The sequence below is a fragment of the Haliotis cracherodii genome, unplaced genomic scaffold, assembly GCF_022045235.1.
Source record: "Haliotis cracherodii isolate W230 unplaced genomic scaffold, xgHalCrac1.p SCAF_9, whole genome shotgun sequence".
Classification (NCBI taxonomy): domain Eukaryota; kingdom Metazoa; phylum Mollusca; class Gastropoda; order Lepetellida; family Haliotidae; genus Haliotis; species Haliotis cracherodii.
Window position 1 is genome coordinate 47,786,810 of NW_027266343.1, and position 26,771 is coordinate 47,813,580.

Sequence of the window (26,771 nt, forward strand, 5' to 3'; positions counted from 1 at the left end):
ACATCAATATAGATAACGTACAATCAGAACAATGGATGCCACATCAATATAGATACCGTACAATCAGAACAATGGATGCCACATCAATATAGATACCGTACAATCAGAACAATGGATGCCACATCAATATAGATAATGTACAATCAGAACAATGGATGCCACATCAATATAGATAATGTACAATCAGAACAATGGATGCCACATCAATATAGATAATGTACAATCAGAACAATGGATGCCACATCAATAGAGATAACGTCCAATCAGAACAATGGATGCCACATCAATATTTGATAACGTCCAATCAGAACAATGGATGCCACATCAATATAGATAACGTACAATCAGAACAATGGATGTCACATCAATATTTCATGACGCCCAATCAGAACAATGGATGTCACATCAATATAGATAATGTGCAATCAGAACAATGGATGTCACATCAATATTTCATGACGTACAATCAGAACAATGGATGCCACATCAATATAGATAACGTACAATCAGAACAATGGATGCCACATCAATAGAGATAACGTCCAATCAGAACAATGGATGCCACATCAATATTTGATAACGCCCAATCAGAACAATGGATGCCACATCAATATAGATAACGTACAATCAGAACAATGGATGTCACATCAATATTTCATGACGCCCAATCAGAACAATGGATGTCACATCAATATAGATAATGTACAATCAGAACAATGGATGTCACATCAATATTTCATGACGTACAATCAGAACAATGGATGTCACATCAATATAGATAACGTACAATCAGAACAATGGATGCCACATCAATATAGATAACGTACAATCAGAACAATGGATGCCACATCAATATAGATAATATACAATCAGAACAATGGATGCCACATCAATATAGATAATGTACAATCAGAACAATGGATGCCACATCAATATAGATAACGTACAATCAGAACAATGGATGCCACATCAATATAGATAATGTACAATCAGAACAATGGATGCCACATCAATATAGATAATATACAATCAGAACAATGGATGCCACATCAATATAGATAATGTACAATCAGAACAACGGATGCCACATCAATATAGATAATGTACAATCAGAACAATGGATGCCACATCAATATAGATAATATACAATCAGAACAATGGATGCCACATCAATATAGATACAGCTATCCAGCTATTGATAATTAAAAATCAGATCAACGGATGCCACATAGATAATAATAGTAATGTCCAGTCAGAACAATGGATGTCAAGTTTTCAGTGTTTGTACCCAATCAGCCAAGTGAATGTGACACAAAGAATGACCCATATGACGAATATGTTACACCGCAGTTAATGATACAATAGCGCCCCATGGAATACCGCCCTTAACAAGTTACCGAGCTGTGTGTGTGTCGTGTTTAAAAATGTCAAGACTGAGAAGTCAATGGGAACGATATCAAGCTTTTCCGTTCTTAAAGAAGCCGAACATCAACATGAAACATTTGTGTCATAAATTAAATATATAATTTATTTCTATGGTTAAATCATTCGACCCCGGTAACCTGGATATCATAATCATCCTATATAAAATGATGCAAGGTGTTATCCCCCTGGCTGATTACAGATCTTCCGAGTTCGAATCCTGAAGCCGACACGCGGTGTATCCAGTGAAACTTCCCCGCCATAAGTGTGTCCAACGATTTGTATGTTTTCTATGACTATGGATGCTGTGAAAGACTGAATGAGTGTGGATAACACCGCTTTCAACAGTATTTCAGTTTCGGGCACACCTACAGGACCCAACACACAGCTAATTGCGCTACATTAGACAACTGGACCACTGGCACCCTGCTATATGTTTCATTTTACACTGCTAATAAAACCTATATATATAATTACGCTGAGCTGGAATAACGTTTTATCAATAGTAATGCTGAAAGTGTCGTATTATTCTTGTCAACTTAATCACAAGCAAGCGTATCCCGTAACAGTTAGCTTGAAGAGAGCACGTCCCGTCACACGGAAACATTCATGACTTTTGAAGGCCAATGTCATAACTCGAATGTATATGTTTGTTCTAATAAAGTCAAAGATTGTTATTTTTATTGCTTCAATACCAACCACATGCGGGAAAGGAAGTTTGGCTGTACGTCATCGGACTGCAAGCATGAGGGACAATGCATCGTCTACAGTGATCTCATGTCCGGCTTATCAGAAGAACCCTTTGAGATCAATACGTGGCCATTAAACATGTATGTCAGATTCTGGCAGTCGACGGAAGTAACGTCTAAGTATAGCTACATGGCATGAAACAATGATGCTGTATAGCAACTAACAAATTCTCTCCACTTATGTAACATGTCTTTTTTCTGTATTAGTCGTCTTCAAGCAGGACAAAAAGTAATTACAACAAATCTGGTACCGCAGGATATTACCTAAGCTTACATTTCTTCTTCCGTGTATGGTTACGTTCAAGTCAGTGGATCTGTATTAATCTTCAATACTGTCAGTAAAGTGCATGAATACCCTGGACCAATTCGTTTCGGAAGTGACGACATTTTGTCTGTTTCTACTATCAGTACCTAAGCACAGAAACTCTCTCGCTGATGAGAGGTATTTGATTGGATGACTATTTATCGTCGCGCCAATCAGAAACGAAGCCATGGCAGGGAATTGGTCCAGGTAATGGAGGAATTATACACTGGATAATCGAAGATGGCAGCTCTCTTCAAGGGCAAACGCTGTGTGAGGTTGCCCTCTGAGCATCCAGTGTTGTAAAGGTGGCAGATTTCTGTCCTCTTGGACACAAATTGTACAGGTGGCAGACTTCTGAAATCTAGGACACAAGTTGTATAGGTGGCAGACTTCTATTTTCTAGGACACAAGTTGTATAGGTGGCAGACTTCTGTCCTCTAGGAGACAAGTTGTATAGGTGGCAAAAGCCCTCAACTAGGACACAAGTTGTATGGATGGCAGCCTGCTCTCCTCTGAGACAAAAAGTGGTATAGGAGGCTGCCCTCCTCTATGACACACGCTGTGAGGGACGCTGATCTCATCTATAACAGAACCTGTGTAGGAGGCTGATTTCTTCTTGGACACAAGATGTATAGGAGGCTGTACATGTCTCCTCTTGGACACCAGATATGTGGAAGGCTTATCCCTAAGACAAAAATTGAATAGGAGGCTGCTCTCCTCTAGGACAAAGGCTGTGTTGAATGCAGTTCTCCTCCAGGACAAGAGCTGTGTTGGAGGCTACTCTCCTCAAGGGCAGAAGCTGTGGCAAGAGAGATCCCGTCTATGACACAAGCTGTGTTGGAGGTTGCTCTCCTCTATGACACAAGCTGTGTTGGAAGTTGTTCTCCTCTATGACATAAGCTGTGTTGGAGGTTGCTCTCCCCTATGACACAAGCTGTGTTGGAGGTTGCTCTCCTCTATGACAGAAGCTGTGTTTGAGGTTGCTTTCCCCTATGACACAAGCTGTGTTGGAGGTTGCTCTCCCCAATGACACAAGCTGTGTTGGAAGTTTCTCTCCCCTATGACACAAGCTGTGTTGGAGGTTGCTCTCCCCTATGACACAAGCAGTGTTGGAGGTTGCTCTCCCCTATGACACAAGATGTGTTGGAGGCTGCTCTCCCCTATGACACAAGCTGTGTTGGAGGTTGCTCTTCCCTATGACACACGCTGTGTTGGAGGCTGCTCTCCCCTATGACAAGAGCTGTGTTGGAGGCTACTCTCCTCAAGGGCAGAAGCTGTGGGGAGAGTGATCCCCTCTATAACACAAGCTGTGTTGGAGGTTGCTCTCCCCTATGACAGAAGCAGTGTTGGAGGTTTCTCTCCACTATGACACAAGCAGTGTTGGAGGTTGCTCTCCTCTATGACAAGAGACAAGAGCTGTGTTGGAGGCTACTCTCCTCAAGTGCAGAAGCTGTGGGGAGAGTGATCCCGTCTATGACACAAGCTGTGTTGGAGGCTGCTCTCCCCTATGACAAGAGCTGTGTTGGAGGCTACTCTCCTCAAGGGCAGAAGCTGTGGGGAGAGAGATCCCGTCTATGACACAAGCTGTGTTGGAGGTTGCTCTCCTCTATGACACAAGCTGTGTTGGAAGTCGTTCTCCCCTATGACATAAGGTGTGTTGGAGGTTGCTCTTCCCTATGACACAAGCTGTGTTGGAGGCTACTCTCCTCAAGGACAGAAGCTGTGGGGAGAGTGATCCCCTCTATGACACAAGCTGTGTTGGAGGTTGCTCTCCCCTATGACACAAGCTGTGTTGGAGGCTACTCTCCCCTACGACAAGAGCTGTGTTGGGGGCTACTCTCCTCAAGGGCAGAAGCTGTGTTGGAGGCTACTCTCCTCAAGGACAGAAGCTGTGGGGAGAGTGATCACCTCTATGACAAGAGCTGTACACGTGTGGTGACCGGCTGCTTTCCTCCATGACACAACATGTGTTTATGGCAACACTACTAGTTCAGAGTCTAGTTGTCATCCGACCAATACTCAGACAACTCAGACCTTCATACAGCGAGGTGTGGCATCGGTTTCTTTCCCATGTATCATCCCATCTCAGAACAGTTAACCTATTGTACCCCGACTCGTATCTCACCATGACCTCATCAGCATTGATGGTACGTCCACACCATCGACGTCAGAATTCGTCCTCAGTACCCCAGCCATGACGACAAAGGCCAGTGAACTCCGTGTGTCCAGCCAGCTTATTCGTGTATTTTCCTTCCTCATCGGCATGGCTACAAGTGGATTAATGTTTACACTGCTGTGTTCGTTTCACTGCAAGCTGATTGACTGGCGGAGATGCAACTCACAACGGAATAAAACCCACTCACTCACCCACTTCATCTCGCGTGTCAAACCACCCAGACACTAGGAGCGACATGTTCGGCTGAGGTCGGGTGTTAGCAAAGCGGTACGATTGCCGATCACGTATGTTAGAGCATACAATCTCCTCCTTTGACCTGAATCACTTCCACTGTTACACTTGAGACTGATCGTGCCCAAGTCATTGATAGTGCTAATTTTGTAAAAGCAACGGTATTAAACGACGTCTAAGTGCATGAGTTAAAACTAGTCATGGGGCTAGCAGCCACTCCCGTCTCGTCTTAGTGCGTCGATACATTAGCTGGCCGACCAGGCCCCGATCTGTAGGAGCAAGCTTGAAGAGATCAGCGCGATTGTCGGGATAGAACAATCCAGTGAAAAGATACAGTGTGTCATTCGTGACGGATGGACGGGGGTCACTCGTTGCCTATGTTACTATCTTACATCATCTCCTATCATCACGCACAGCAAGTGTGTACTCAATGATTCACAGAACTAGAATTGTAGGCGGTGTTTACTGTGTCCTGTGAAGTTTACGGGGAAATTATTTGTCTGTCCAATGATATTTTGTCCGTACTCGACAGTATGATCAGTTCTGCAGATAGGCTTGATCCTGTCATCCCTGGCAGCATTGGACTCGTCTCGATCCTGTAAGTATTCTGTAGGTAGCGCAATCAACCGATCGGACCCATAGTGCCAGAGAGAATTGGCGCCATCTTTGGCCAAACTGTAGCCTTGGTTGCCCCGTAAGTTTCAGACTGTAGATTGATGTTGAGATAGGACAGGGAAATTCAAGTCTCTCACATGTGAGTGGCTCTTGAAGACATCTGTTGGAAACACTCCGACATAAAACAGAGTTATCGGCCCTGATCATCAGCCTCTTTCACCACCGATGTTCCAGCCGTTACCACACACCATGTAACCAGGGCGTAAGGCTCGAGAAAAGCGATAGAAAAATGGAACATATTCTGACTTTGTATTATAAATTGTTCTTGTGTGACATGTTCTTCTCCAGGGCGAGGACATGGATTAGTCGATGGTGCACATGGCCGTCCCGAACACGATTGTGTTCCATTTTTAACATCAATTGAGTCTGTGAAGCTTGCTATTTCTTTTTCCCTGTGATGAATCTACTCGCTGAAAGACACGCTGCCTTAATCAATTTCTCAATGACGTCATAGATCTCCGACAATGATGAGATAGTTCTGTTGGGCACCATCACGCTCCTCCCTCACAGCAGAAACTGTTGACTAAATGCACTCGATATGGGAACCGGAAGTACTCACCATCGAACCATTTTTTTAGTAAATCTAAAGCTGCGTAAAACACTGCAAAAAGACAGTGTTCCTCTTTAAGGGTGTTTGAAAAGGGCACCATGTGTCCCCCAAAAGTGACGACGTGTAATGTTGGCAAAAAGCATAAGTGAAGGTCAAGGTCATCATTTGTCCATCAGCCGACGGTGATATTAATAAGTCAGCTTGGGGCAGAAACACAGACAGATATAAGGCTAATGTCATACATATTTCATCTTGGGTAAAGATGAAAGGAAATTGATTTCTGTTATGAAAGGTCATCGGTGGTCCACTCCAAGCCCTTCCATCCCAAATTACCAAATGAACAAATACAGAGGCTACTGCTTACTTACATACACCAACGATACGTCCTTTAATTACCGTGCTATAGGAAAGGCGACAAAATAAGCTTACATACTGGTGTAACGTGTTAATTACGTCAAGGCCAAAGGATGATAGCTCGGGTGGCTGAGGTACAATAATTTTTATTTTTTATAACATGTTCCTGTTCCTCATGTTCCTCATGTTTAAGCATCTGTTCATGTTTGCTATTATTGCACATCACATATGTCCAAATCTTTTGTTCTGGGGGTGGGGTGGGGCGGTGTGGGGTGAAGGGCACAGGTGGCCAAATTTTCTAAGGGGTCACCATTCGCTCTGCTGGTGACCCCTCTGCTCTAACCTATGTTAGTGGGTTCGAATTCCGTATTGTCCCGATTGTGTTTCTAAGTTTGTCAGCACCACGCCGGACTCGTGGGTCTTATCAAGTGGTAAACGTCCTTCTGAGACCTGCATCACTTCGGGCTCTCCTCCCACATCAAGCTGACACGCCGTGACATAACTGGAATACTTCCCAAAGCGGCGTTAAAACCTACTTACTAACTCGATAACCTGAAAACAAACAATTTATACGAGTAAAACTGTGTACTGGCCAGTGTTCTTCGGACATAATATTGGTAAATAATAGCGATAAACCGTTTACAAATTAAGAAATATTTCAGTGAAAGCAGAGTCGATTGTACAATTCCGAATAATTATGAGTATGTGTTTATGAATCACGATCAAATAGTGATGATACAATGTGTTTGTTTGTTGTTTAACGCCGCACTCAGCAATATTCAAGCTCTATGGCGGGGGTTTGAAAAATAATCGAATCTGAACCAGAAAATCCAGTGATTGACATCATGAGCATCGATCCACGCAATTGGGATACGATGACATGCATCAGCCAAATCAGCGAGCCGAACCACCCGATCCCGATAGTTATAAGCTTAGTGGCCTTTAACGGCAAGCATGGTTGCTAAAGACCTATTCTACCCCGGATCTTCATGGGTGTGGGGATACAAGGTGATACCTAGACCTATATCTTCCATGAAATGACCCCTCGATTTCTTCTTTTAATCAAATGTCTACGACGATATCTTCAGTATAACTACCAGGTACCCGATCCTGTGTATTATTTCAGCAGCTGCAGTATTTATACAGGGAACAAAACCTTTAGATATAAGTGTTAAGTGCTTGTATACAAGCATGCTGAATAATGGTTGCTGGGCAAGCTAGTTCGTTTCTAAGGACTTATACTGTTGCTCAGAGGAATGTTCTCTCAGAGTTCACTATCAGCCGCGGTGAAGAAGCATTGATTTTTATGAATGTTTGCGGTATATAATTCCATTGATGCCAAATGTCCTAGACAAATTTATTACCTTCATTTATAGATTTTCCTATTTGTATGATGTCTCAAGTCATTTTGAATCAGAATGAACTGGCCCATTCTGAGAAGCATGGGCGACACTTGAAATGGGAATAGCAAGTAATTGCATCGGGGGAAATATGTTTACTGTCATGTGCTTGTAGTCAATAATTCAGTTAGAGGATAGCTGACTGAGTTCCCGGTATCGATTACGTGTGTCCTATATTTGTCTTCCTTTATTTGACTGAATAGTGAATGATATTGATTCTTTTAAAACCGGGAGACATGTTATATAATTCGTTTCATTTTAAGTGTATGTGTGTGTTTGTTTGTATGTGTGTGTGTGTGTGTGTCTCTGTGTGCGTGTATGTGTCTCTGTGTGTGTCTCTGCGTATGTTTCTCGCAGTCTGTCTCTCTGTCTCTCTGCCTCTCTCTCTCTCTCTCTCTCGCTCTTTCTGTGTCTCTCTCGCTGTCTCTGCGTGTGTGTGAGCGTGCGTGCGTGCGTGTGCGTGAGTGCGTATGTACAGGAAGGGGTGAGTGGAGAGAGTTTTTGCCGCTTTCAATAATATCCAAGAAATATCAGGTAGAAGTGTTGGGGTGCATGAGAAATGGGCGTCAAACTTGTGGGAATCGAACCTGAATCTTTGGGTGACGAGTGAACAACGTAACCACAAGGCCACCGAAACGCCACTCGGCCGAACGCAAGGGCCTTATTGCTCTCATAAGACTAGAATACTGCGAGAGGCAGTAATTCCCGCAACCCCTCTGTGCAATCCCACTGCGTCACCCACAAAACACATCTGTGTTGGATCATTAATTATGAAATCAATGAAAGATATGAAGTGTCCCGTTTTCCCGCTTGTTTCAAATAGCAAGCGACAAAACTCTCTCCATGTCGATAAGAAATATCTGTTTAATCGATCGTGCGATTTCCACTTATGATCACTATCAAATAGTGATCATACCAGGTGTTCACGAAAAGGTGAGCGTATCCTGATACACCGGTGGCACCCGTAACAAATACATGCAAGGGCTAGTCAATTGTTCATCTGCAAAAAACACGGGAACATATTGGTACGCGCCAAAATAGGGAATTGCATCGGACAACATTTTTGTCACTGCGTCAAATTTGGAAATGTTCTCCACGTGTCAACCAAAAAACGTTTAATGGCTTGTCACTTTGAAAAAACAACTTCTGAGCAAGAGTCGTACGGCATTCTTTGAAATCTTCTCAGAAAGAGCATGCTCAATTCTACCTCAAAAGTTGTGAAATGTAAACACCAAAGACTGGAGCTGCTGGAAATTTTTTTCGACATAAAGGGAAAGTTGACTCCTGGAGAGTCATCCCTCTTGTCACACAGTCTTGAGGAGAGTGTTTTGTCACTTAGAATCTTTATACACAAAGCAAGTGCTGAAGGACACCGGCTGTCATTTTGTAAAAGGCGCCAACATGTAGAGTTGCTTCCCCTGGTACTGATCGTGTGTTCGAGTCCAGATTTGCACTACCCTTGATCACAGATCTCATTGTACATGTCTGTGTTCGTATGCTGCACCCAACGGGAAAATGACAATGACCTGGGTCCCTTGGGACTTTCATCTCACGCTGTGCTGACACGCCGTGATGCAACGTTAAAAAGCTGTTCAAAGTTTGTATAAACCTCAATTCGCTCTATCATAGCTGGAGTGCAACTATTCAACAGCCATCCAAATCATCAGGGATTCGGTCACATTGTGTAAAAACTGTAGACGTCCATAGATTCGGTCCATGTACAGATGTAGGATAGAACTATTTCTAGTTGGAGTCCCATCAGCCTGTTAGGGGGGACATTATAGCTTCTTTGCTAAATATGCATTGAGTAATTGATTGCGTATGTTTTATATTCTCTTGAGATTTCGCCGATTTCCCTGCAATTATTTGAAGGCGCTTTTTTGTGGCTTCTTATTCGTTTTCCAATTTACCAGCACGGAATATCATTCAGGTTTTTGTAGAATGACACAGATCACTTCAATCGTGAAGAGTTGAGTGCGTGTCGTTGTTGTGAGATATGTTTGCTATCAATCTGACAATTGCCGGACTCTTCCGCTGTTGCGAGTTATCCCGCAGAGCCAGCCTTCGTGTATCGACAAACACAACACAATCATTTACGTCATTTCCATAGCAACCGTAATGAAAGATGACATAATTCCAATCAGGCACGTGCATAACACTTGGCAATTGGGTTTATAGTATCGTCATGTGACCGTTCTATAATCTCGCGAGAGGTGGGGTCCCACGAGATGAGGAAATCATTGGGACATTTCACACCTACCATCACGTGAGCAAACGGCATCGGATGTTTCACGTGTTATCGGCCTGCCACATCGTTGAGGGGCCTGACTTACATCTTTTGATAAATGAGAACTACCCATGGGTTTGATATATGCCATAACCAGCTTGCGCCAGTCAAACAAAAGATTGATTTTCAGTGCTGTATAGCAGTACATGCCTTTTCCACTTCCAAATTCGTATATAGCCACGATTTACTTCATCACGTCATATGTCAAGTCACTATAGATATACACATGAACCGGAAATTGGAATTTTTTTATTATCTTAAATAAAAATATTGAAAGATAAAGAGAGGACCATCTGTTGTATGTAAAAAAAGACGTGTATTAACAATGAGACGAACCTACCTGTATTGCGCAACATAATTACTAACGCTACTGGGTCTATGTCGGCTGCATCTGTCACGTACAAACGCTACAAAGTCGATACATGTTGTTTCTCTATCGTAAAAACACTACAAAGTCGATATATGTTGTATCTCTAACGTACAAACGCTAATGGGTCAATGTAGGGTGTATCTGTAACGTACATGCTACAAGGATGTTGTGAGGTGTATCTGTAACGTACAAACGCTGCACAGTCGATATAAGTTGTATCTGTAACGTACAAACGCTAAACAATCGATATACGTTGTATCTGTAACGTACAAACGCTACAAAGTCGATATACGTTGTATCTGTAACGTACAAACGCTACACAGTCGATATAAGTTGTATCTGTAACGTACAAACGCTACATGGTCGATATAAGTTGTATCTGTAACGTACAAACGCTACAAAGTCGATATACGTTGTATCTGTAACGTACAAACGCTACAAAGTCGATATACGTTGTATCTGTAACGTACAAACGCTACACAGTCCATATAAGTTGTATCTGTAACGTACAAACGCTACACAGTCCATATAAGTTGTATCTGTAACGTACAAACGCCACATGGTCGATATATGTTGTATCTGTAACGTACAAACGCTACAAAGTCGATATACGTTGTATCTGTAACGTACAAACGCTACAAAGTCGATATACGTTGTATCTGTAACGTACAAACGCTACAAAGTCGATATACGTTGTATCTGTAACGTACAAACGCCACACAGACGATATAAGTTGTATCTGTCACGTACAAACGCTACAAGGTCGATATAAGTTGTATCTGTAACGTACAAACGCTAAACGGTCGTTATAAGTAGTATATGTAAAGTACAAACGCTACAAAGTCGATATAAGCTGTATCTATAATGTACAAACGCTACAAAGTCGATATACGTTGTATCTGTAACGTACAAATGCTACAAGGTCGTTATGAGTTGTGTCTGTAGCGTTCTAACGCTTAACTGTCGCTATGGGTTGTATCTGGAACGTACAAAAGCTACAGGGTCGATGAAAGTTGTATCTGTAACGTAAAAACGCTACAAAGTCGATATACGTTGTATCTGTAACGTACAAATGCTACAAGGTCGTTATAAGTTGTGTCTGTAGCGTACTAACGCTTAACTGTCGCTATGGGTTGTATCTGGAACGTACAAAAGCTACAGGGTCGATAAAAGTTGTATCTTTAACGTAAAAACGCTACAAAGTCGATATACGTTGTATCTGTAACGTACAAACGCTACAGGGTCGATATAAGTTGTGCCTGTGACGTACTAACGCTAAACTGACGCTATGGGTTGTATCTGTAACGTACAAAAGTTTCTCTGACGTTTTTATCTGTAACTAGTACATGGTACCAGATAGGATCTAGGCACGCATAGCCTGTGTTGACATAACTGACCAGAATCAATACCAGCAGCCCTGGGATCGTCAGCGAGAAGACAGGGTTATCTCCCTTACACTGCACTGTCGCGTGTTGGCAGCTAAGTATTGTGTTGTGTTCTATGTAGTGCGCAATTGCTCGTGATGACGTAATTGAAACCCAGCTACATGGTGTCCTTGCGTACTACACTCAGGCTTCAAAGGTACTCTCCAAACGGAGTGCTGTTTCAGTAATTATATCTAAAAAATAAACCGCAAATGATGGCTGCAAATGAGCAGTTTTTCCAATGTTCTGAATATAACGAGTACTGACTGAAAGGTTCGTGACATTTCCAGAGCAGCGGGTAAGTCTGAACGCCGTTCAACTTCACACGACATCCCCATCATTTCTGAATGTTGGCTTGGTTAGAACATCCAATGTTGACAAGCCCTATAGTTAAGGTTATTTGTTTGTTGTTTAACGCAGGGCATTTTCCAGTTATGTGACGGCGGCCCGTAAACAATCGAGTGTTGAGCAGACAGTACTAGTGATCGATAATATGAGCAACATCCCATGCCGCCGAGCTATGGTGACACGCAATTAACCCAGTCACTGAGCTTGAACAGTGCGGCGTTAAACAACAAACAAACACTGAGCCTGACCACACGAGCCACGATGTGGCCTCTTGCGAGAAGCATAGGTTGACGTGGAGCTATATTATCATGAAAAGGCGGCACGGGTGACCCAGTCGTCTGAGGTGCAGAGTTACGTCCCTTGGACACGCCAGGAACGTATGATTGTGGGCTCGAATCCCGGTTCGCCCCGATTATGTTTCTAGGTTTGTCAGCACCATACCCGTGCTCGTGGGTTTCACCGAAGTGGTAAACGTCCGAGACCTGCATCACTTCGGGCTTTCCTCCCATATTAAGCTGACACGCCGTGATATAATTGTAATACTGTTAAAAGCGGCGTTAAAACTCAACTCACTCACTCTTCCCTTTGTGCAACAATAGTCACATAGATACATATCACCTCACTAAGACAGTGTTGATATCTAGACTGCAGGCGCTACTAATTGACGGCATGGTCACATTTTATACTTGGAAATGCGTTTTAGGTTCTCTCTAGAGATTTTGTCTTAATCCCATTGCACAGTAAAAATTGCAGTGTCGTGGGTACAATAAGACCGTGTCATATTGTTTTCACATTATACCCTGTCAGTGTCAACCTGGCTAATGGTAATAGCATATATAGATTTTTCGCGATGGCACGCTTCAATTACAAAGCGTGCACATCTCTGTGAGTGCCCCGTGACATTTCTACCAATGGGTGTGTGAGTGAGTTTGGTTTAACGCCGGTTTGAACAATATTCCAGTTATATCACGGCGTGTCAGCTTAATGTTGACGGAAAGCCCGAAGTGATGCAGGTATCAGACGTTTACCCCCTTCGGTGAAACCCACGAGCACGGGTATGTTGCTGACAAACTTAGAAACATAATCGGGGTGAACCCGGATTCGAATCCAGAATCATAGGGTTCTGGTGTGCCCAAGGGACGCAACTCTGCACAGCGAATTGTGGCGCCTTAGACGACTGGGCCACCCGCGCCCCCTCATACCACTGAACCAACAAGTCTTCAGTTATTTAGCATGCCTCCTTGACATCACAGTTCTTTATTTTGCAAAAAACTTGGACAGAGCTGTACGTTACTGATAGTTTTACAAACTGACATATCGGTGTTTAAATTATATATTTTACGTTATTTCAACCACGTGTTACAAATATATTTCAAGGGTTTTACAAGATTGTTACAAGAACACAAAAAATGAACGAGTCGAAATGACACATCGCAACGATCATATTTGGTAATAGGGAAATTACTCGAAGTCAAACACCAGGAAAGGCTGCCCATATCGTTTAAGCTTTGCAGATCGTATCGATTGTCTTCCTTCAAAACGCGACCCTTCCCTTCTGCGCATGCGGGCTGCAGGGAAGATAAGCAGAGCTCCTGGCGTTAAATATAATTGGCTAGAGCGCTCGTAAAATGTCGGCACAAGCGCCAGGCCGTGAGTGTCAGTTGTGGACTGAACATGGGTCAAGGTTCAGGACATGGAGGAGATCAGAAGAAAGGGCTGTACATGATTTGCGGGTTAGTTCCAGAATTACAAACAGGAAGAGTATTTGTCTGAAGGGTTAAGTTTCCAAGTCAGTAAAATGGAATCTTACGTTTGTTGGTAAACCTATGACCATGTAAACCGTGTTGTCAATCACTAGATTGTCTGGTCAAGACTCGATTATTTACAGACCGCCGTCATATAGCTGAAATATTGCTGAGTGCGGCGTTAAACAACAAACAAACAAACATTAGGTAGCTTCTTACAACGAGCAGAGGTTCCGGGTAACCATTTCTTACCGGGAATGCCAACAGGGGTAGAAAACGTACATGTTTGTTTACTAGAGTGCTATTACAACTAGAGACAAACATTGAAAACTTTTCTGTTTGTAGTGTTAAAGTGGCGAAGGATGTTCTATAAAACGTACTAATGTTACTGGTTTATTTACGATAAAGGGCTTTAAGAGGCGACTAAATTGGATCGGGAGTCATTCGGTGACGTTGATTTCGTATCATTTTGTCTCGATGACGTGCCCCTATTTGGCAGGATATGTTCACCTTTCACGATTATTGTTGTTGTTGACGGAAACAGGGGTTAGTTCAGGGAACATGGGCTGGTTTAGAAAAGTGTTATCTGGAATGGACAGACCCCAAAACAGTGACCAGAAACTCTGTGAGACCGGAAACCCAGTGAGACCTTAAAGACTGTGAGACCCGATACCCAGTGAGACTTTTAAGACTGAGAGACAAGAAACCCAGTAAGACCGTAAAGACTGAGAGACCGAAAACCCAGTGAGACCTTAAAGGCTGTGAGACCGGAAACCCAGTGAGACTGTAAAGACTGTGAGACCGGAAACCCAGTGAGACCTTAAGACTGTGAGACCGGAAACCCAGTAAGACCTTAAAGACTGAGAGACCGGAAACCCAGTGAGACCTTAAAGACTGAGATACCGGAAACCCAGTGAGACCTTAAAGACTGAGAGACCGGAAACCCAGTGAGACTGTAAAGACTGAGAGACCGGAAACCCAGTGAAACCTTAAAGACTGTGAGACCGGAATCCCAGTGAGACCTTAAAGACTGTGAGACCCGAAGACCCAGTGAGACCGTCAAGACTGTGAGACCGGAAACCCAGTGAGACCTTAAATACTGAGATACCGGAAACCCAGTGAGACCTTAAAGACTGAGATACCGGAAACCCAGTGAGACCTTAAAGACTGAGAGACCGGAAACCCAGTGAGACTGTAAAGACTGAGAGACCGGAAACCCAGTGAGACCTTAAAGACTGTGAGACCGGAAACCCAGTGAGACCTTAAAGACTGTGAGACCCGAAGACCCAGTGAGACCGTCAAGACTGTGAGACCGGAAACCCAGTGAGACCGTAAAGACTGTGAGACCGGAAACCCTGTCGGCCGGGATATCTTGTTTGGAAACTGTGTGCTTTCTGAATAACAGTTGTTATTCCGGGCCATTTATTTGGTGATGGCACCGTCGGACATAACGTGGCTACACTCTGCTAATGTGTACAGCTTTGACTTCAATAGTAACCTTCGAGAAGACAAATTTGTTAAGATTAAATAAGATATGTTTTTGATATACAACAGAACAGTGACGCCACCGGCTGCTCCCGAAGTTGTACTGCAAGATGCGCTAGCCGATGGTGATGGACAGCTTGTTTACTGCAGAGGAATTACATAGTGTATACATTATACATAGCACATTAACCACATTAGCTCGGTGCCCGTCCGCCCACTTCGGGCAAATGCCGATATAATGTACTTTACTCGAGCTTTACGTACTGGTAACGGTGTGTGTGTCTGTGCGCGTATATAGGTGTGTGTCTATGTCTGTGTCTGTGTGGATCTCTGTGTGTGTGTGTGTCTGTGTGGATCTCTGTGTGTGTTTCTGTGTCTGTGTGGATCTCTGTGTTTAGGTGTCTGTGTAAGTGTGGATATCTGTGTGAGTATATGTGTGTGTGTGTGTGTTTGTCTGTGTGGATCTGTGTGTGTCTGTGTGGATCTCTGTGTGTGTGTCTGTCTGTGTCTGTGTGCGTCTGTGTGTGTATCTCTCTCTGCGAGTGTATGTGTCTGTGTCTGTGTATATACGTGTGTGTTTCTCTCGTTCGCTCTCCCTCCCTGCAAGTGTCTGTGTCTCTGTGTGTGTCTGTATGTGTCTGTGCGTTTTTGTGTGTGTGTGCGTGTACATTTAGATAATAGTCTCTGTGCGCGTGTGTGTTTGTGTATGTGTGTCTGTGTATGTGTGTATGTACGTGTGTGTTTCTCTCGCTCGCTCTCCCTCTCCCTTTATGTGCCTGCGTCTATGTGTGTGTCTGTGTCTGTGTCTGTGTGCGTCTGAATGTGTCTGTGTCTATCTCTCTCTATGCGTGTGTGTGTCTGTGTATGTACGTGTTTCTCTCGTTCGCTCTCCCTCCCTGCAAGTGTCTGTGTCTCTGTGTGTGCCTGTATGTGTCTGTGCGTGTGTGTGTGCGTGTGTGTGTGTGTACGTGTGTGTGCGTGTGTTTGCGTGTACATTTAGATAATCTACGAGCTAGGATGAATTACGAGTCGATGTCCGGGGTGAATTAAATTTGTAACGTTATTTCATGTGGGACGTAATCCGTCATTTCATGTTGCCAGCAGGTTATTATTATACAGATTACCAAGTCTTCGTTTCTAAAGACATCATGGAAAACCCGAGTTTGCCGATCACAACTCCAAATCACCTCAGAAAAAACACACGTTTGTGACATCATAAACAATGGTGACGTCATCTTTATTAATGTGATGTTGACTAGCCAATCATCATGAAGCAAAATTCATAAGGCTCATTAGGTATTACTGAAAATAACTGTACCGATATTGGCCCCTATATTTATAGTGAAGCGATATTCTTAGCGCTATGGCTGACAATTATGACTGAATGCGTTAGTACGAATTTAACATCGGCCAAAAAATAGCTTTGAAATAAATACATAAACGTATCATTGACATGTGGTAAAACCTCGGGGAATTTCTTGGGTGTCCTCACGTGCCCTTAACGGTACTACTCCGGGTAATCCGGATAAATATTGATGCCTGATTAGTATTATGACAAACAAGTGACCCTGTACTTAGATCTCAGTAATGAATGAGTGATTACGACTTTAGGCAGCTTTAATCCAGCAACATTCTTGCATTGTAAGGGTGGAGGACAGCAGAAATAGGCTTCGTACATTGTACCCATTTAGGGGAATCGAACCCAGACCTTCCACTCGACTACCCCACCATCCTTCTCAATAATGAAATATAATTTATTTGTATGCATGATTATGTTACATTCTTGCAAATGCATACTTTATCATCATCATCACAATCATCTAACGCATGTGTTCCAGGAGTACTTGGGTCACGCAGAGAGAACAGGAAGTCGCAGCAAAATGAGCCTTCGCAGAGGAGAGCGCTCAAAGCAGAGGGGAAGCTACTCGCTCGAGCCAGGTGGTGAGTCTGTCCATTCCTCTATCAAAAACGAGCGCCGTTGTCCACGCGCTGCTGGCCAATACACTACAGGCTATCCCAGGAACGTATAACTTTCCTTATATGGAATCGTTTCTAAACATCCATGCATAATTCATAGCAGCGTATTGATGATTGAATATCGGACATATCAGGCCTTGGATATATTACCAGTTTCAGGAAAAGGATATGACGTCACCACGATAATATATATATATATATATATATATATATATATATATATATATATATATATATATATTACTTTCAGAATATTCCATGAGACGGTCATGGAATATTCTGAAAGTAATCGTCTCTTCCTCACGATAGTGATGCATTTATGAATACATATGCATTCACAATGGGAGATTGTCCGATTGCTTGGAAGCATTTTGTTGGTATTAATACACCACTCACAAATATGAGAGTTATCAGCATTGTTTGTAGTAAAAACATGACTTACAGACGTGTCAGCACACCCGCCTTTAATATATATGATGGAACGGCAAACCAACTGCACGAGAAGTCGAACTGATTGTGGACAAATACGCGTATGACCTAATCAGATTGCCTCACAAGAAGCTGATAAATGTTCCAGCGAAAACCTGAAAACAATTCCGTTTGTACTTCTTTTGTATAACATTGGTGAATTATGGATGTGGATGACAAATGGGAGTTTGTTCTGTTTTGGCATCTCTCGCTAGGGACATTAATTGAATGTGTCTTTGGTCCAATATTACCTCATATTTGGCGTCATGTAATCTGACTAGTTACTGCTGCAGGGTAGTTGGACGCCCAAGAGATTTCTCAGTTGTCCATAGGAATCATAGCTGCCGGGGAAATATGGCTGTGATTCTTACTGGAGACTGGATACAATATATCACCCCTTACGTGAGAAGCATTGTTCCTGGGTCTTTGTGAGACGTATTATCCCTGACTCGACTTAACGACTACCTGGATTATCCATTGTTTCACTGCAACTTGTAAGATCTTCCTGGTTGATGTTATTAATTTCTAAGTTTCTAAAAAGCTGTGGCATGTCTTGGATGCATCTCCTGACACCACTCATTGGCTGCCCCTCCTCACACCAGTTATTGGCTGCCCCTCCATCTGTCATTCATTGGCTACCCCTCCTCCAACCACTCATTGGCTGCCCCTCCTCACACCATTCATTGGCTACCCCTCCTCCCACCACTCATTGGCTGCCCCTCCTCACACCACTCATTGGCTGCCCCTTCTTACACCACTCATTGGCTGCCCCTCCTTCTGCCAGTCATTGCCTGCCCCTCCTTCTGCTATTCTTTCGCTGCCCTTCCTCCCACCGCTCATTGGCTGTCCCTCCTCACACCACTCATTGGCTGAATCTCCTTCCACCACTCATTGGCTGCCCCTCCTTCTGCCATTCATATACTGCCTCTCCTTCCACCACTCATTGGCTGTCTCTCCTTCCACCGCTCATTGGCTGCCTCTCCTTCCACCACTCATTGGCTGCCTCTCCTCACACCACTCATTGGCTGCCCCTCCTTCTGCCATTCATAGACTGCCTCTCCTTCCACCACTCATTGGCTGCCCCTCCTTGCACCACTCATTGGCTTCCCCTCCTCCCACCGCTCATTGGCTGCCCCTCCTCACACCGCTCATTGGCTGCCTATCCTCACACCACTCATTGGCTGCCTCTCCTTCCACCACTCATTGGCTGCCTCTCCTTCCACCACTTATTGGCTGCCCCTCCTTCCACCACTCATTGGCTGCCCCTCCTCCCACCAATCATTGCCTGAATCTCCTTCCACCACTCATTGGCTGCCCCTCCTCCCACCACTCATTGCCTGAATCTCCTTCCACCACTCATTGGCTGCCCCTACTTCCACCACTCATTGGCTGCCCCTACTTCCACCACTCATTGGCAGCCCCTCCTTCCACCACTCATTGGCTGCCTCTCCTCCAACCACTCATTGGCTGCCCCTCTTCACACCACTCATTGGCTGCCCCTCCTCCCACCACTCATTAGCAGCCCCTCCTCCAACCACTCATTGGCTGCCCCTCCTTCCACCACTGATTGGCTGCCCCTCCTCCCACCAATCATTGCCTGAATCTCCTTCCACCACTCATTGGCTGCCCCTACTTCCACCACTCATTGGCTGCCCCTACTTCCACCACTCATTGGCAGCCCCTCCTTCCACCACTCATTGGCTGCCTCTCCTCCAACCATTCATTGGCTGCCCTTCTTCACACCACTCATTGGCTGCCCCTCCTCCCACCACTCATTAGCAGCCCCTCCTCCCACCACTCATTGGCAGCCCCTCCTCCCACCACTCATTGGCTGCCCCTCCTCCCACCACTCATTAGCAGCCCCTCCTCCAACCACTCATTGGCTGCCCCTCTTCACACCACTCATTGGTTGAATCTCCTCCCATCACTCATTGGCTGCCCCTCCTCCCACCACTCATTGGCTGCGTCTCCTCCCACCACTCATTGGCTGCCTCTCCTCCCGCCACTCATTGGCCACGTCACCTCCCACCACTCATTGGCTGCCCCTCCTCCTACCACTCATTGGCTGCCCCCCCCCCCCCCCCCCCCCCCCCTCCCAACTCTCATTGGCTGTCTCTCCTTCCACCGCTCATTGGCTGCCTCTCCTTCCACCATTCATTGGCTGCCCCTCCTTCCTTCAGTCATTGGCTGCCCCTCCTCCCACCACTCATTGGCTGCTCCTCCTTACACCACTCATTGCCTGAATCTCCTTCCACCATCCATTGGCTGGCTCTCCTCACACCACTGATTGGCTGCCCCTACTTCCACCACTCATTGGCTGCTCCTTCTTCCACCACTCATTGGCTGCCCATACTTCCACCACTCATTGGCTTCTCCTTCTTCCACCACTCATTGCCTGAATCTCCTTCCACGACTCATTGCCTGAATCTCCTTCCACCACGCATTTGCTGCCCCTACTTCCACCACTCATTGGCTGCCCCTACTTCCACCACTCATTGGCTGCCTCTCCTTCCACCACTCATTGGCTGCCCCTCCTTCCACCACTCATTGGCTGCCCCTACTTCCACCACTCATTGGCTGCCCCTCCTCACACCACTCATTGGCTGCCCCTCCTTCCACCACTCATTGGCTGCCCCTACTTCCACCACTCATTGGCTGCCCCTACTTCCACCACTCATTGGCTGCCCATACTTCCACCACTCATTGGCTGCCCCTACTTCCACCACTCATTGGCTGCCCCTACTTCCACCAATTATTGGCTGCCTCTCCTTCCACCACTCATTGGCTGCCTCTCCTTCTGCCAATCATTGGCTGCCTCTCCTTCCACCACTCATTGGCTGCCCCTACTTCCACCACTCATTGGCTGCCCCTACTTCCACCACTCACTGGCTGCCTCTCCTTCCACCACTCATTGGCTGCCTCTCCTTCCACCACTCATTGGCTGCCCCTCCTCCCACCACTCATTGCCTGAATCTCCTTCCACCACTCATTGGCTGCCCCTACTTCCACCACTCATTGGCTGCCCCTACTTCCACCACTCATTGGCAGCCCCTCCTTCCACCACTCATTGGCTGCCTCTCCTCCAACCACTCATTGGCTGCCCCTCTTCACACCACTCATTGGCTGCCCCTCCTCCCACCACTCATTAGCAGCCCCTCCTCCAACCACTCATTGGCTGCCCCTCCTTCCACCACTGATTGGCTGCCCCTCCTCCCACCAATCATTGCCTGAATCTCCTTCCACCACTCATTGGCTGCCCCTCCTCCCACCACTCATTGCCTGAATCTCCTTCCACCACTCATTGGCTGCCCCTACTTCCACCACTCATTGGCTGCCCCTACTTCCACCACTCATTGGCAGCCCCTCCTTCCACCACTCATTGGCTGCCTCTCCTCCAACCATTCATTGGCTGCCCTTCTTCACACCACTCATTGGCTGCCCCTCCTCCCACCACTCATTAGCAGCCCCTCCTCCCACCACTCATTGGCAGCCCCTCCTCCCACCACTCATTGGCTGCCCCTCCTCCCACCACTCATTAGCAGCCCCTCCTCCAACCACTCATTGGCTGCCCCTCTTCACACCACTCATTGGTTGAATCTCCTCCCATCACTCATTGGCTGCCCCTCCTCCCACCACTCATTGGCTGCGTCTCCTCCCACCACTCATTGGCTGCCTCTCCTCCCGCCACTCATTGGCCACGTCACCTCCCACCACTCATTGGCTGCCCCTCCTCCTACCACTCATTGGCTGCCCCCCCCCCCCCCCCCCCCTCCCAACTCTCATTGGCTGTCTCTCCTTCCACCGCTCATTGGCTGCCTCTCCTTCCACCATTCATTGGCTGCCCCTCCTTCCTTCAGTCATTGGCTGCCCCTCCTCCCACCACTCATTGGCTGCTCCTCCTTACACCACTCATTGCCTGAATCTCCTTCCACCATCCATTGGCTGGCTCTCCTCACACCACTGATTGGCTGCCCCTACTTCCACCACTCATTGGCTGCTCCTTCTTCCACCACTCATTGGCTGCCCATACTTCCACCACTCATTGGCTTCTCCTTCTTCCACCACTCATTGCCTGAATCTCCTTCCACGACTCATTGCCTGAATCTCCTTCCACCACGCATTTGCTGCCCCTACTTCCACCACTCATTGGCTGCCCCTACTTCCACCACTCATTGGCTGCCTCTCCTTCCACCACTCATTGGCTGCCCCTACTTCCACCACTCATTGGCTGCCCCTACTTCCACCACTCATTGGCTGCCCCTCCTCACACCACTCATTGGCTGCCCCTCCTTCCACCACTCATTGGCTGCCCCTACTTCCACCACTCATTGGCTGCCCCTACTTCCACCACTCATTGGCTGCCCATACTTCCACCACTCATTGGCTGCCCCTACTTCCACCACTCATTGGCTGCCCCTACTTCCACCAATTATTGGCTGCCTCTCCTTCCACCACTCATTGGCTGCCTCTCCTTCTGCCAATCATTGGCTGCCTCTCCTTCCACCACTCATTGGCTGCCCCTACTTCCACCACTCATTGGCTGCCCCTACTTCCACCACTCACTGGCTGCCTCTCCTTCCACCACTCATTGGCTGCCTCTCCTTCCACCACTCATTGGCTGCCCTTACTTCCACCACTCATTGGCAGCCCCTCCTTCCACCACTCATTGGCTGCCTCTCCTTCCACCACTCATTGGCTGCCCCTACTTCCACCACTCACTGGCTGCCTCTCCTTCCACCACTCACTGGCTGCCTCTCCTTCCACCACTCATTGGCTGCCTCTCCTTCCACCACTCATTGGCTGCCCCTACTTCCACCACTCATTGGCTGCCCCTACTTCCACCACTCATTGGCTGCCTCTCCCTCCACAACTCATTGGCTGCCTCTCCTTCCACCACTCATTGGCTGCCTGTCCTCCCACGACTCATTGGCTGCCCCTCCTCCTACCACTCATAGGCTGCCCCTCCTTCCTGCACTCATTGGCTGCCCCTCCTTCCACCACTCATTGGCTGCCTCTCCATCCTCTTTCCCCGTCTTCAAATGACTGCCGCTTTTCGCTGCTTGGTTGGTTGGTTGTTGTTTTTTCTCCCTTTGTTTCTATTCGTCCAGAATATTAATATTATACCAACCAGTTTTGCATGTAATTACATTACTTGAAGATAATAGATTGAATTTTGTAGTAATCTGTTAAAGAAGACAGGTGCTAGAAGATCGATACGCTTTCAGACTGGCTAGTTAAGGGGAAGTTTTTGAAAAGACAGTACCATATTGTTGCTTGTCGTGATGTTCGGAATGACTGAGCGGAGCAACAGAAACGTTATCCGTTGTCGGGATTTCCTTGGGGCAATAATAATATTCTTTATAATAATTCTTTGGATGAATGGTGTTGACTACTACTTGTGAATAGTTTGCTTTGTGTTTATTGGGACATACGAGATATAGAAACTCTTCTGATGTATGGTTCCCATTGATTCGTGTGATATATGATCTTCATTTCTTTTCAAAGTAGTTATGGATAACAACCTCTCTACTGTAAAGGCGACGTTTCGGTATAGATCCTTGTACCGTTGTCAAGCAAGTAAATATCATTATTATGTGTGTTTATCTTTGATGCATCACGAGTAGTATTTTTTTCGATATATGACTCTCCGTTCAATATGTGACGATCTGTATGTCAAATGATATATGACCTTTCTTTGGATATATGACGTTTAGTCCTTGTGGCTATACGTTTTAGTATTTTATTATATATGACGTTTGATGATTTTTGCGATAAATGTCTTTAAGTGACTGTTTCTGATTACGTTAAGTGATTCTTGCTATGTGTAACTGTAGTGTTTCTTATGACGCACGGGTGGTCCAGTCGTCTAAAGCGCCGCGATTCGCTGTGTAGAGTTGCGTCTCTTGGGCACGCCAGAAACCTATGATTGTTGGTTCGAATCCCGGTTCGCCCCGATTATGTTTCTAGGTTTGTCAGCACCATACCCGTGCTCGTGGGTTTCACCGAAGTGGTAAACGTCTGAGACCTGCATCACTTCGGGCTTTCCTTCAACATTAAGATGACACGCCGTAATAATAACTGGAATACTGTTAAAAGCGGCGTTAAACCAAACTCACTCACTCACCGTGGTATGATATATGGGGCGGTGAGAGTCTCGGTAATTCAATAAATAATAAGGGTTCCATGTTGGCATGTTTGAAGTTGAAGCAGCTCGGTGAGTTGAGGTGAGGTGAATGGGGTTTGACGTCGCGTTCAAGAATATTGCACTTTATTAGCGACATGTGAGTGGCTGCTTGTTCTAGCAAGAGCTAATGCCATTTTTATAGTCATAGTCCACTGAGATTCCATGCCGCGGTTTAACATGAATACCCAACTCAGACACAGTATGCCGACTACTCCAGTATGCAGACCAGTCCTTGCGCCAGGAAGGGTAACAACAAGTGCAATCTTTTAACGTCTTTTGGTATGACGTGACCGATGATCAAACCCTGACCTTCCGCTCTCCGGGCAGACGCTCTACCACTAGACCACGATGGCGGTCCTCGATGCAGTTATACCCGGTACCGCTAAGTGGCCGCAGTGTCTGATTGATGGGTTAAATTATTTATGGCTCCTAACGCGACCATCAAAGTCTGATCAAGAACAGTGACCTTCTCCAATTAATCCATACTGTACTGTGTCAACCTCGGCACCGACAGTTACAGTACAGCACCTGCTTGTCTAGAATAGAACTACGTGACTGAGAACGGACCGATCATTGCAAATAGTGTGTCCAGCCTTTTGAAGACAGAGTAGCAACTTGATGTCGAGAACTGAAATATAGGTTGTCAACGGACTGATTTTAGCAATTAGTGTGACCCAGTCTATTGAAGACAGAGTAGCAATTTGATGTCGAGGACTGTAATATAGGTTGTCAACAGACTGATTTTAGCGTTTTATGTGACCCTGCAGCCTATTGAAGACAGAGTAGCAATTTGATGTCGAGGACTGTAATATAGGTTGTCAACGGACTGATTTTAGCGTTTTATGTGACCCTGCAGCCTATTGAAGACAGAGTAGCAACTTGATGTCGAGGACTGTAATATAGGTTGTCAACAGACTGATTTTAGCGTTTTATGTGACCCTGCAGCCTATTGAAGACAGAGTAGCAATTTGATGTCGAGGACTGTAATATAGGTTGTCAACAGACTGATTTTAGCGTTTTATGTGACCCTGCAGTCTATTGAAGACAGAGTAGCAACTTGATGTCGAGGACTGTAATATAGGTTGTCAACGGACTGATTTTAGCGTTTTGTGTGACCCTGCAGCCTATTGAAGACAGAGTAGCAATTTGATGTCGAGGACTGTAATATAGGTTGTCAACGGACTGATTTTAGCGTTTTATGTGACCCAACCTATTGAAGACAGAGTAGCAACTTTATGTCGAGAACTGAAAAAGAGGTTGTCAACGGACTGATTATAGCGTTTAGTGAGACCCTGTCTATTGAAGACAGAGTAGCAACTTTATGTCGAGAACTGAAATAGAGGTTGTCAACGGACTGATTATAGCGTTTAGTGTGACCAAGTCTTTTGAAGACAGAGTAGCAATTTGATGTCGAGAACTGAAATATAGGTTGTCAGCGGACTGATTTTAGCGTTTCGTGTGACCAAGTCTGTTGAAGACAGAGTAGCAACTGTATGTCGAGGGCTGTAATATAGGCTGTGAACAGACTGATGTTAGCATTGATCATAGCTTTTCGTGTGACCTACCACACTGAGGACCGAGTAGCAACTGGATGTCGAAATCAAGAATTTGATTGTGAACCGACTGATTATATGCTGTGAACGGACTGATAATAGTGTTTAGTGTGTGATCCAGCACATTGAGGACCGAGTAGCACATAAATGTGCACCACTGTATAAGCCTGTGATAAATAGCAGCTGCAGCTGTTTGACCATACGAGGACTTTGTAGCGTGTATGTCTCCAGGACATTGTCACTACATGGTGTAGTCGGACTGATCACAGCGCTCAGTGTCCTATCGTCTATCTCCTGCTGTACATTGGCCATACGGGGACTTTGTAGCATGTATGTCTCCACTACATGGTGTAGTCGGACTGATCACAGCGCTCAGTGTCCTTTCGTCTATCTCCTGCTGTACATTGGCCATACGAGGACTTTGTAGCATGTATGTCTCCACTACATGGTGTAGTCGGACTGATCACAGCGCTCAGTGTCCTATCGTCTATCTCCTGCTGTACATTGGCCATACGGGGACTTTGTAGCATGTATGTCTCCACTACATGGTGTAGTCGGACTGATCACAGCGCTCAGTGTCCTATCGTCTATCTCCTGCTGTACATTGGCCATACGGGGACTTTGTAGCATGTATGTCTCCACTACATGGTGTAGTCGGACTGATCACAGCGCTCAGTGTCCTGTCGTCTATCTACTGCTGTACATTGGCCATACGAGGACTTTGTAGCATGTATGTCTCCACTACATGGTGTAGTCGGACTGATCACAGCGCTCAGTGTCCTGTCGTCTATCTCCTGCTGTACATTGATGTCTTGGGAGCAATCACAGCAGCGTGCAGTCACGAGGCTAGGGTCATAGGTGTAATCGGGTTTGTATCCCAGACATCCTCATCTCACGTGACACGGCAGCTCCAAAATCACATGCAATATATGACGTGATGAGGTTGCTGCACGGACATAGAGCTTACCGGTATTCGTGCTGCTCTTCTCGAGGGACGGGAACGATGGGGGTGTGGGTAAACGTGAGGTCATGGGTACATCTGCACTGTACTTATCACGATCATACACTG

The 26,771-nt window shown here is 45.6% G+C and overlaps 1 protein-coding gene across 1 annotated transcript in view; it reads left to right on the top strand.

The window, feature by feature from the left end:
* The window catches only part of LOC139453341 (1-phosphatidylinositol 4,5-bisphosphate phosphodiesterase epsilon-1-like), a 369,664-nt gene that overhangs the window by 69,500 nt on the left and 273,393 nt on the right, over positions 1-26,771 (top strand). Inside the window, exon 2 of the mRNA XM_071235012.1 lies at positions 17,359-17,461. Within this exon, the coding sequence (XP_071091113.1) occupies positions 17,359-17,461 (103 nt within the window). The remainder of the gene's footprint in view (positions 1-17,358; positions 17,462-26,771) is intronic.